This window comes from Chamaea fasciata, unplaced genomic scaffold (genome assembly GCF_029207755.1).
Source record: "Chamaea fasciata isolate MVZ Bird 193981 ecotype frontalis unplaced genomic scaffold, bChaFas1.0.hap1 SCAF_7, whole genome shotgun sequence".
Lineage (NCBI taxonomy): Eukaryota > Metazoa > Chordata > Aves > Passeriformes > Sylviidae > Chamaea > Chamaea fasciata.
The window spans coordinates 39,704,183-39,715,798 of record NW_027094092.1 but is presented as its reverse complement, the minus strand read 5'-3'; the positions used below and the strand labels follow the sequence as shown (position 1 = coordinate 39,715,798).

At 52.3% G+C, this 11,616-nt stretch overlaps 1 protein-coding gene across 2 annotated transcripts in view; it reads left to right on the top strand.

Annotated features, from left to right (window-relative positions):
• The first annotated feature begins 1,117 nt into the window (after positions 1-1,117).
• The window catches only part of LTBP2 (latent transforming growth factor beta binding protein 2), a 70,327-nt gene continuing 59,828 nt past the window's right edge, over positions 1,118-11,616 (top strand). The window contains exons 1-2 of one of the 2 annotated variants that reach the window (XM_066188498.1): positions 1,118-1,587; positions 9,574-9,644. In XM_066188498.1, coding sequence (XP_066044595.1) covers positions 1,133-1,587; positions 9,574-9,644 — 526 coding nt within the window. In that variant the 5' untranslated portion in view covers positions 1,118-1,132. The remainder of the gene's footprint in view (positions 1,588-9,573; positions 9,645-11,616) is intronic. The other variant, XM_066188499.1, reaches the window with a different exon arrangement.

The window sequence follows — 11,616 nt, the reverse complement described above, 5'->3', positions numbered from 1 at the left end:
AGGTCAAGCTAATGTGTGTGGCTGAAAGGAGATTTGTGCCCCTGTTCTCCCTCCTCCTACTCTTCTCTCAGTCTTCCTCAGCGCATATAAAGCAAAGCAGTCATTTTAAGTCCTCCCTCGACCTCTTAATACTTAGGCAGAGGCAGATGGGGGAAGGATGGACATCTACTCTAAGTTCCTGGAATATGTCTCCTGAAAGATGTCTCAGGCTAAGGACCTGGAGCTTATAGGTGGGTTCTTTTCTAGCCTGAACTTATACAAGGAAGATTATAAAGTCCTGAATGGGATTGAGAGGATCTGAGAGCTCTGGAGCCAGTGTGGGATAGTCAACAAGGCTCTTCCCACTGCCGTGCCTTTCTCCTGCTAGATGCGATCCAGAGCAGCGAGAGGGCTAGCAGTGCTGATGCAGCTCCAGAAGTCCCCAGATGCTGAGGGGCAGCGGTGTATTCTTCTGGCATCCGTGTCTTCTACTCCGTGCTCCCAAAGCCGGGGTCGCTCCACTTTTCCTGAGCGTTCCCAGCTGCGGCGGGGCCCGGCGGGTCGCTGCAGGCCGGGCATCGGGGTGGGCTGCGGGGGCTGCACGCCGGCTGCCGGGCCGGCGACGACCGTGTCTCCCTGGCCAGGCAGGGGTTAAGGCTTCTCTGTTGTAGTTTGTTTCCCTTTGCCAAAGTGGGTGTTGCTGGAATGTCTCCTCTCCTAAGAAGGGGGGCCGAGCCGTGTCCTCTGGAGAGGGGGGATGTCAGCATCAAAAAGACACAAAGGGGGAGGTTTCCAAAAATAAAACCCCCCATCCCCTCCAGGCGCTGCTAGTGCCAGAGGCAGGCGCGAAGGTGCTTGGAGCTGCCTGCGGAGCGCGGGATCTCGCTGGCAGCCCGGAGAGCGGGGCCGGCCGTCCTTCTCCTCTTCCTCCTCCTGCGGGAGCCGCCCGGCAGCCCTCTCCTCTGCCTCAGCACTGCTCTCTGCGCCCCCGGCCCCGGTGGGCGGCAGGTCCTGTCGGAGTCCCGGAACGGGATGGGGCGGTGAGCGGGGGGCGGAGAGCCGCCGGTCCCCGGTGCCCCGCGCCCGCCGGGGGATGCCAGCCGGGCGCTGAGCGCTCCGCACCACCCGTCTCCCCTCGCCACCGGCTGACACCATGCGGGGCGCTGCCGCCAGCCTCCTCCCGCTCACCTTCGCCATCCTCCTGGGCTTCGCCCGCTGTCGGCCGGACTCGGCGGCTAGGCTGGAGCCGGGGGCCGGGGGGGCGGCGCGGCTACGGAGCCGGGGGGCTGCCCTGGGGGCGGTGGGCACGGTGAACGGTCCGTCTCCAGCGTCCCGGTCCCCTCCACCGTCACGGCCCCTCCCCGCAGCCCTCCACGTGGATCGCGGCTCCGCGGCCGCCGCGGGGAGCCCGAGCGGTGCCGACGGCCGGAGGCAGCGTCCCGACCGCGGGCTGCCCACGCCCCGGGGCCAGGCGGGCGATGCCGGGCTCGGTCCCGGCGCGGGACAGAGGAACAGGCAGGACTCCTCCCGCCAGCGGCAGGGCAGCGGGCTGAAAGCGCGAGTCGTGCCCCGGGCGAAGGAGGCAAGCGGCAGAGGGAGGATGGCGGGGTAAGTGCTGCGGTCGAGGGGGATCCTGCTGGGGATGCGGTAGCGTGAGCCCCGGTGGTCCCGGCTCTGGAGAGCCCCGGGCGGAGGGGCCAGGTCCCATCCCGAGCCCCGTGCTGCATCCCCTTTTCCATCCCACGGGCGCTCCCGGCGCCGCCACGTCCCCCGCGGGATGACGGGGCAGTACTCCCTCGCGACCGGGTCGGGAGCGGCGTGAGAACCCACTCGATGCTCGCTGTGGTGCGGCGCCTCTGTCCCGCACTGGCGGCCGCGCCGCTCCCAGCCACTCGTGGGTGCGCGTGTGTGCGGGTGTGCACGCAGGCGTGGCGGGAACCTGAGTGTGCGTGGGCCACCGGGCCGCCGTCTGCCAGTCCTGGGGGTGCGTGGCTCGGGAGTGTTCGGATGTGGTGCCCTTCTGGCAGATCGGGGCCTCGGCTGGCAGACAGCTGCGCGGCAGCGGGCAGAGTGTTCCAGCTGCCCTCTGGAGCTGCCTGGGGCCGTCCTGGGAGGCATGCAGGGTGGGGGACTCCCGAGACGGATGTAGTATGATTTAGGTGGTGGAGAAGCTGGAGTGGCTTGCTTGGCTCTGCGAGACGGAGTTTGTCTGCTGCCGCTCTTGCTGCAGGTACCTGGCCTCTTGGCTCCTACCTCCCATAATGGGCCCCTTGTAAGCTCTCCACGCCGCAGCTTCCCATGCCTTGAGTTGGCTCAGCCGAAGGAGACTTCCTATGACTTGCCTGGCAGGGCTGCTTCCAGCTCCAGTCTCTGGCTACAGCCCTGTGGAGGTGGAGGGGATATCATATGGCGAGGCCAGCTGCTGGGTTGTGAGGGGAGCCTGCGAGCAGAACGTCTGGCACAGGACTGATATACTCTTCAGCCCAGGGCCCCTTCCTCTGTGGTTCCCTCACTGCTCCCCCGTGGCCGATGCCCTTTGAGATTAGCTTTTTTGCCACTTGGGCAGGAGTTTGACCAACCCATGTGGCACTGTGTATGTCCACTCTCCTGTGAGCCTTTCTAGGGGGATTACGGGGGCAGGCTCTGGGTTTACAGCCGTCTGACATGGGCAGAAATGTCTTCTGCTAACATCTGCTGGGGACCTTCACTAGAACACAAAATGTCTGTCTCTGAGCTTTCTCTCACACGTACTGATCTCCTTGCAAAGTTTCGAGACAAATGTTTTCTGTGCCACTTTGTGTACTTTCTTTCATCAGATCCACAGAAACACTACGTTGGCTCTACTTCCATTATGTTTGATACATAAAGTATCACTAACAGCTAAGCATATAGGTTCTGAGCTTACCCAGCTCATTTTCTTGGCTTGTCAGCCACCCAGAGAGGGAGTCTTGGAAAGATCCAGTCCTGCTCCGTCAGATTTGGACTTTGTTGGGCTCAGAAAGATTTTACCCCTTCTGCAGTTGGAATGCTGTCAGTGTTGCTTTGGGATCATGTAGCAGTTTGGTTGAATTTGAGTCATCTGATACAAGCATGTTTGTTTTCAGACTGCAGCTGCCTCTGGTGACAACAGCTGGCCTGTGCTGCTGTCAGGAGCATGTGGGCTGCCCCAAGGTTCACACTGTGCTCAGAAGAGTGCTGAACCTTTTTGCAAGCAGCTTTCATCCCTTAATCCAGGGTGTAGACAGGGATGGTTGGTCCAGCACTTACACACAGTTTACCTGCTATCATCTATATCTGAGTGCCATTGCCTCCAAGCTTAAAGGAAAGAAGAGCTGTGTCCTAGTACTGTGTTTGTCATGCAGGCTCTGCTGCACTTTCGGCCTCTGCTCTGCACTGGAAGATCAAGGCTGAGGATACAGAGCTTTCTCCAATCCCCAAGAACTTCAGTTCTGAAAGGTGCCTGTGATGGCCTTCTGTCTGTTCTGGAGTCCAAAGCATCACTTTTGAAGCTTCTCTATAACCTACTGTCTTTGGAACTTAAGAGAAAGCCTAGCTGAAATAATTGTCCATGAGTAACCACATGGTGTTGCTCCTCATGGAAAGCTAGCTGCTCTTGCCTCCAGCCATTCTGTGAGCCTCTGTCCTTCCACCTCATCCATCTTCTTACGCCCCTTGCTGCACCAGACACATTTTCATCCAGGAGACTCAGGGCCCCTAAAAAACTTCAGTTTGTGATGTTTTGGTTTTTTGCCAGGTGGGATATTTTCTGTTCTGCTATTTACACTGAACTCCTGCTTGTCTCTGTCTCTGTCTCTGTCTCTTCATTTTCCCTTACTCAGGTAACTTTGCAGGCACACTAAACCCCGGTACTATTTATTTCTACAATTATTTTGGCTAAAAATCTAAACTCCTGCATGTGTTACCTTTCCAGATTCCCCAGGCAGAGCTCTCTGCTGGTACCTTCAAGGGCCCTGCAGAGTTCTGTGGTTGAAAAAAACCCATTTATTGGTGCTCTCTGTTTTTCTAGATAATTATTTTCTCACCTTGTCTGATAGCTGCATACCCAAGATTGAGTTTCTTTCCTGGGGACTCTTTGGATGTGTCTGCCATTCTACTCATGTCTGACCTTTTTGCAGGTGTGACTTGCACAAACAATTTCATGAATGCATCCAACTTCAAGACTCGCAAGAGCTGGGTTTTAGTATTTTCCCCAGAAGACTCACTGTGAGGTGACTTTTGATATGCCAGAAAACATGGCAGAAAATTACTGAATTCTGACACTGAGTGAAGAAAACTATCCAGCCCTGAAAACATCACTGCTCAGTTTAACATTCCTGTTTCTCCAGCTCCCTCTGACTACAAGGATTTTCCTCTTGAGTGTTGTGGAGTAGGGTAGCCCCGACACACACCAACTATGACTGTACTTGTGTGCTCGATGCATCCCTCGTTTGGGCTGACCAGTCCTGCTGAGAGGACACTGTGGGCATCTCCTTCTATGTCTTTGTCTCTTGAGATGTGTCTCCCCTTGTTCCTCTGCCCTGTGGCTGGGAGGCTGGGTCATAGTGATGAGAAAGGTGGGTAATGGGACAGTAATCTGAGGAAGCCTCTACTTCTGGTACCTGCCTGGACAGTTTCAAGGGGCATGTGAGGCTTCCCAGGTAGCAGGCAGAGTCTTCCAGACTCATTCTTTCTCCCTCCAAGTTTCTTTTCAGGCATTCTACACCCCAGTTCATGTTTAATTGCTGTTGTAGACACCATCTGTGGCTGTATAATCCTGCTTTACCCAGGCTTTGTGGCATATAGATTCTTGCTGCAATGTGTTTATAGGATTGCTCAGGAGTGGAGGCAGTTAATGCTGATGTGGACTTGGCAGAGGGTTTTCAGTGACTCATCGATGCCAACAGCCTTTTGCTAATGTTCTTCACTGGGTCTGACTGCAAATATTTCATATGCATTTGGATGAAGTTCACTTTCCTGCAGTAGAAAGGCAGACCTGATGATCTAATGGTCTCTCTGGCCTCCTGTGAGGATGCTGTACATGGTCGGAATGGAGTCAGCATATCTGGCAGCACAGAGATCTGTGTGAAGCTGAAAGATGATGCATAAATTGCTATTAATAGAAGTGGTGAAAAAAAGGGTTCTACTGAATGCTTCAGAAACAGTATATGATCATCGCTGTAAAAGCCATGATCTTACTACTGTTTTCTTGTTTTCCATCTCCCTGGTGCCTGTTATGGTTGCTTGGTTCATGTTTAAGATAACACTGCAAGATCTTGCAGGCTATTCTCATCCTGGGTACCTCTGCACAGCCTGAGTCCGATCCTGATGGTGGCCTCTGGCTGCAGCAGCAGAGGAGGGGATGAAGGAGTGGCTTGTGGCAGCTCCTTTGCTCAAGTCGAAGGTTGTGCCAGTGCATCCAGTCAGGGCTATGAGTGGTTCCTCTGGGTGCAGGGAGGATTCATGGCACTGGCTTCAGCTCTGTGGGGAGTCTCAAGGAGCTATCTATCCCAGAAAAGGAGCAGGTCAGTGAATAGTGCCTGGGAGCTCCTGTACACCAAGCTCAACATGTCAGGGATTATACCTGGGCACGAATGGTGCATGCTAGCCACAGAATGAAGAAAAAGCTTGGTTTGCAGTTGCTTGCTGCTACCTGTGCTCTTTGGAGACCTCAGAGTATAGCTGGCACTTGAGGCAGAGGCTGAGATGTGGATCCAGTGCTGCACTCTGCATTTTCCCAGAGATGCACTGGGAATGCTATGCCTTAGGGTTTTCTCTGGCACTGTGGCTGTTTAGCTATCTGAGCTATTCAATGCTCTTCCTCTTCAAAAAAGGGGGAACTGGCTACTGGAAATGGTCTCTGTCTGCTTTGGTCTGAGCTGGGCTAGGAAGGTGATAAGTTGCCCGTGTGCCCTGTAGCAGCACAGTGTTACATGCAATCAAGTCTCAGTGCCTTTGACTGTTCTCAGCAATATTTAATTTCACAGGATATGTGCTAGGTGACCTGACCTTTAGGAGGGCAAATACATTAATTAACCTCTTCCACTGGTAGGGAGACAGAGATAGGAAAGACTGATCGTTTGCTGAAGGCTTGGTTTGGCATCAGTGTTAGTGTTAGGGCTGGGATTAGGGCATCCCATGGAATGTGACCTAGTATGAAGTTCAGTGGAACTTCAGCTTGCAAGACCCACGTGAGGACATGTCTTCCCATCTCTTTGGCTGTTGAGTTTCTTTCCAGCTGGGAGAGCTGTTGACCCCTTCACATGCCCATTCATCCCCTGGTCCCTGTGCAGCCCAAGCAGATGAGGGTGCGAGTCATGCTTGCTGCTGTACTTCCTGTTCCAAGGAGTGGGTAAGCAGAGAAAACCTGCATGCTAAGCTCAGGCAGCTGCTGAATGCTTCAAAGTTACAATCATGGCTCTGGCTTACATCATTGTTAGGTCTGCCAGGGGCTTGGTGTGTCACTGCACCCAGCAGGTCCTCTTGCTGGGCAGTTCTGCTTGATGCCTTGGAAGTCCTTGTTCCCTGTGCCATGAGGGGTGATCAGAGGCTGCTCAGTGTCTGCAGGTAGCTCCTCAGGAGTCACCCCTGTTTGTGATGACACCAGACCTGGAGGGACCTTGTCATTTGTTTTTTTCTCCAGAAGCAGCACTGGATGGAGAGGCCCAGGGCTGGACCTGCCCCACAGGGGGCTTGTGCTTGAGCCACATCTTTGCCTGAAGTGTTTGTGTGTCATGTGCAGCAGGACAAATGGATGTGGAGGCCACCACTCTCTCTCAAGTATCATCCCACAATGTTGTAAACATGCCCTTAAACATGCTTCTTAAACTTCATGGGATTCATTCTGAATTCTTTGCAAGGCAGTACAAACCACATGGCTTTCAAACCAGGCAAATGACAACAACATACTTCAGGTAGAACTAGACGTGCTCACGAATGGGTCCTGTGCAGCAAAGCTCCCATAGCTATTTTCTTGCAGCTGATATTCTTGCTTGCCTATGCCTCATGCTCTATGAAGTCCTGCTCACTGGGCTTTTATTAGGAAATAGTCGTGGTTCTCCTCTACCCTCCAGCACTACCTCCATGTTGTTCCTTCCAACTGCTTATTTCCAGTCTTGGAGGTCCTGCCTGCCTCCATCTCTTCCCATTCTCTCATCCAGGACTTATAGTAGGAAGAAACATTCCCATCCAGGCACTCCTTCTGCCCCTGCCTCTGAGGGCACCTCTGCCAGGTTTCTCCCCTCTGTGCATGCTGGGATGTCCTCCCTCCAGGAGCATCGCCCTGGCTGATGCTGGCATCAACACCAACCCTTTCACCTGGGGCTGGCAACTCATGTGGCCCTATTAATGAGAGATTTGTGCTGGACCCAACAGGGGATTCATGACTTCAGGAGTGGTCTTGTCTGCTCAGGCTTGGGCCCCTGTCTATTTTAGCCTTGGATCTTTCTTTCTATGACCTCTGGCTTGGTGTTGGCCTTGAGAGCAGCTAGCAGCATGCTCCCTCCAGCATGCCTGTGAGAGATGAAGATAAAATTTAAACTTTAATCCCACAAAGAAATAAGAGTACAATTCAAGGCCGAACCAGCTTCTCTGCAGGAGGTAACTATTTTGCCTACAAGAAACATGATTTTCTGGATAAGTTGAGGTGGGAAAGGGCAAGGGCTTTGCTCATTGAACAGACTGAATATGACTTAAGAGGTTTGTTTCACCTGTGCCAAAGGAAGAATGGGAGCTGTTACAGTCTAAGTGAAGATGCTTATGTTGCTGCTTGGAGTAGAGTCCCTCCCTGGACCTTAATTACACAAAGACCTGCTCCAACTCAATGGTTTTCTCTTTTTACTGATCAGGACACCTTAAAAATGTTTAAGGCCTTGTGAACTCTTATGCAGTAAATAAAGGAAGCGGTTTTTTTCATTGGATGCTTTCTGGAGATGTCTTAAGGAAGAGACTCATACATCTCTTTGGGTTGACAGACAAAATGCTGGAAATCAGTGCTCATGCCCAGCCAGAACAGATATGAGTGGATGCCAGAATTACTTTGGCTTGTTCTGCTTGCAGGAAGTTACACCAAGGGAATTTAAGTGCTTTCTCCCTATAAAAATCTGCCGAGAAATAAGAAAACATTGATCCTGAAGGACTAGGTAACACTTTTAAATGATACGGCTTCTCAGACCACTTCCCTTTCCCACATGGAGCAACTGTATCTCTACAGGCAGCTTCATTTGTGAACACCAGAACAATCCTCAGCATACCTGCCACCCACTGTCCTTGGCTCTCCTAAAACGTGAGCCCCACAGCTTGAGCCCTGGCATTTGTGGAGTCTCATCTCATGTCATGTGGATGCAGGAGTCAGGAGGATGCTGGTTTATAGGAGGATCTTTCTCTGACCCTGCTGTGTTCATGTTAAAGTCAACTCAGAAGACAAATGTGCGTGTTTCTGTGGTTCCTGTAAATTGTGTCAGCAGCTCTGACTGCCTTGTCCAGCATTAGAAATAAACCATACTCCGCACTTCATTTCCAGAGGATTTCCAGAGCTTTTAGGCTATTTCTAAATTTCTATCTTTTGACAACTGTTCTTTCTCATGTACCTAGACATGCAAAAGTTACCTATTTCTAAAATCTTCCCTGCATGATGAGTAATACTCTTGGAGAGCACCCTGGAACTTGCTATTCCTTCTCATTATTGACACTTAAATATGATGTGACCAGAGGAAACAGCATTAGCTGCCTGCTTGGGCATTGCAGAGCACCTCTTTGAGGCCCAGCACTGTCTATGATAGCTATATGATGACAATCATCCCTACCTAAAAACACATAAGAACAGAGAGGTGGAGAGGATGCCATTTATGTAAGGGCAGTCAAAAAGTAACTGCTGCTAAATCCTGTATTCAACACTCATGGAAATGATTTCAGCATCTTGGAATTAGTGTAGCTCTGTGCACATCAGGTAGACACAAATTTCATAGCACCAGAGAGTCCACAGGCCCCGTGGGCACTGCACTAGAAACAGACCACAGATGCAGGACTGTGGTGCTTGCAGGGGGAGAGCAAGCTGGGGAGCATCCCAGAGTGCGGCTTCTGATGTGCCATCCCTCCCAGGGCAGGGCTGAGCAATGAACAGCAACAGACAGCAGCAGTTAGGTGGAAAATGAAGTGTTGTCTTCAGCTGAAGCAGCTCAGGACATTTGCAGAGGCAAGATATGACCAAAGTTTAAGTTGGGCCAAATTTACACCCCAAAACCATGAAGAACCATGAGATCTTTAATGATCTTTGGCTGCTGGCCTCCAATTGCTCTCAGGAGGAAAATGGTTCCTCTGAGTCCCGTGCCAGGAATCCAGCATAATGCCAGTTCAAAAGGGAGCTTCTCTCTCAGGGATTGCTCACACTGCAGCATTCACAATCCTTGGGGGTTTCTTTTCCAAGCATTTAAACAACTCAGCCCTTGTCCCATTGGTTTTGATCTCAGCTGCTAGTCCATCTGGAAGGAAATATCAGATGCTGCAGGAAATAATTTTGTGGGTGACTCAGAGGTGATGGCTGCAGCAAGACCTCAGCTTCCCCCTCTCCTAACCACGCTGCTTTGTCTCTCTGCTTAGGCCAAATGTCTGTGGCAGACAGTGTTGCCCAGGATGGACCACAGCTCCAGGCACAAACCGCTGCATCAAACGTGAGTATGACAGTCTCAACCCGTGCAAGTCTCAGGATGCACCCCTAAAAAGTGCTTGAATACTGCTGTGACCCCACACACTTTCCATACACTGTGCCAGGGCAGGAGATAAATCATGGAGTCTGTGGAGGCAGTGCCACAGCTTTGCTGTGGGACTGCCAGGCTGTAGGTCTGCTCTTCCTGTCTGCCAGCAAAATCTGAGTACGCAGAGTAATTATGGTTTTACTTCATAATTGTTATTAGTGTCCATCCATGGCAGGATCTTGTTGGGGCAGGGCATTGCAGTGGCACATTTACGTGTGAGTTTTGAACCTTGGGCTCTCACTTGTCCTGCCTGGAGCAAAGATGGGTCTGTGCAAGTCCTAGCAGCTGGGAACTGGCAGACTGGGGCTGTGCTCATGTGGGTGAGCATTGCTGATGCTGAGCGGGGAATTAGGGCTGCAAATTATCTGTGTGCTGTAAAGGAAAGCAATTAATGGATTTGGCCTAAGGGCAGAGATGGGTGGGGTTGGAGCGTGGGGCGCCTAAAATGGCAGTGAGGTGCAGGGTGCTCCTGCAGTGCAAAACTGCCTGGCCAGGATCCTCCTGCCTACCCACAGAGGAAGTATTAGGTGTTCTGCTCATGCCGGCAGCCCCGGTACAGCCCTGTGGTCTGCGGTCATGAAGAGAAAATGTTTGGATAGGCACCAGTGCAATGCACACCAGAGACAAGTGAACTGTCATCTTCATCCTCAATAGCTCCGCAGCCACAGACTAACCCCTGCTGTGATCCCTGTCCCTGAACAACAGGGCTGCACCACGCAGTTCACCTGTGGGCCTTCCCAGGGACTGCTGGCCCCGTGCCCCTGCTCGGTCCCGGGGAGTGCGGGGATGCCTGTGTTGCCCGGTCTGCCGTGGGGGTAGAGAGCACAGGCGGCAGGCTGGGTGGGAGAGAGCATCTGCCTGTACTTGAGTGGCAGCAGCTGCCCAGATGTTAAGCAAGGAAGGAGGCTCAGCTTTGTTTGCCTTGGGATCTCACGGCGCTTTGGCCGTGCTGGGGTAATTGCATTAGCAATCGCTGTTTGGGAGCCGGGGGCCAAGGGCTGACTCACCTCCCTGCTCCCTCTCCCCCATGCCGACAGAAGCCAAACGGTAGAGAGCGTGCTGTGCTGCCAGACAGTGTCTGTAAACACAGCACGGGGCCAGCCATGGCAGCATCTTTCTCTCATTAGGGATTTTGGTAGGAGCAGTGGATCTGGGCTTGCAGCCATGCAGTCTGCCTAGTGATTGCTCAGGTGCTGAGCCCTTGTTCCCAAGGATTCATTAAAAGGACAGCGTCAACATGATCAGGCCTGACAGTGTCCCCCTGACCAGGGATGGTAAAGCTCAGGCAGGACTTTGGTGGAGACTGGTGATGTGTAAACATAATTTAATTCCCAGCTACCTCCCTCTCTGGGCTTTTCTGCTGGAGTTCAAGCTGCTGGAGACATTCAGCTGTTTTTAAAGCTGCCAAGGCAAGCTGGACAGCCCATTCCCGTTAAGTTTCTGCAGCGTAATGCTGTTTAATGTCTGTTCCTGTGGTCTTTGATATGTGGCATATCAAGGAAGTTAGTGGGTTAGAAATGCAGCCAGAGGGAACCTTTTATAAGTGATGAAACATTGAAGAATTGGCATTCAGATCTTGGACAGATCCTTGGTTTTCAAGGTTTGAGCCTGGGTACAGGAGAGACCACAGGTCAAATTGTTGCCATAATCAACTTCCTCTCACCTACCAAAGGTGGTGGTTCCTTCCTTCACTCATGGTTTTGTAGGTACTTTATTCTTTCAACATCCCTGCATATGACTTAACTCCAACCTTAGGGGAGTGTCTCTCCGTATGTTTCAGATTTGAGGACCAAAGTTGCAGTGAGGACTTGTGGAATTTTCAGACAGTCTGTGACTGGGAAGATAAAAAAGATAAATATCTTCCCGTGGAGGAAAAACAGCTCCTGGG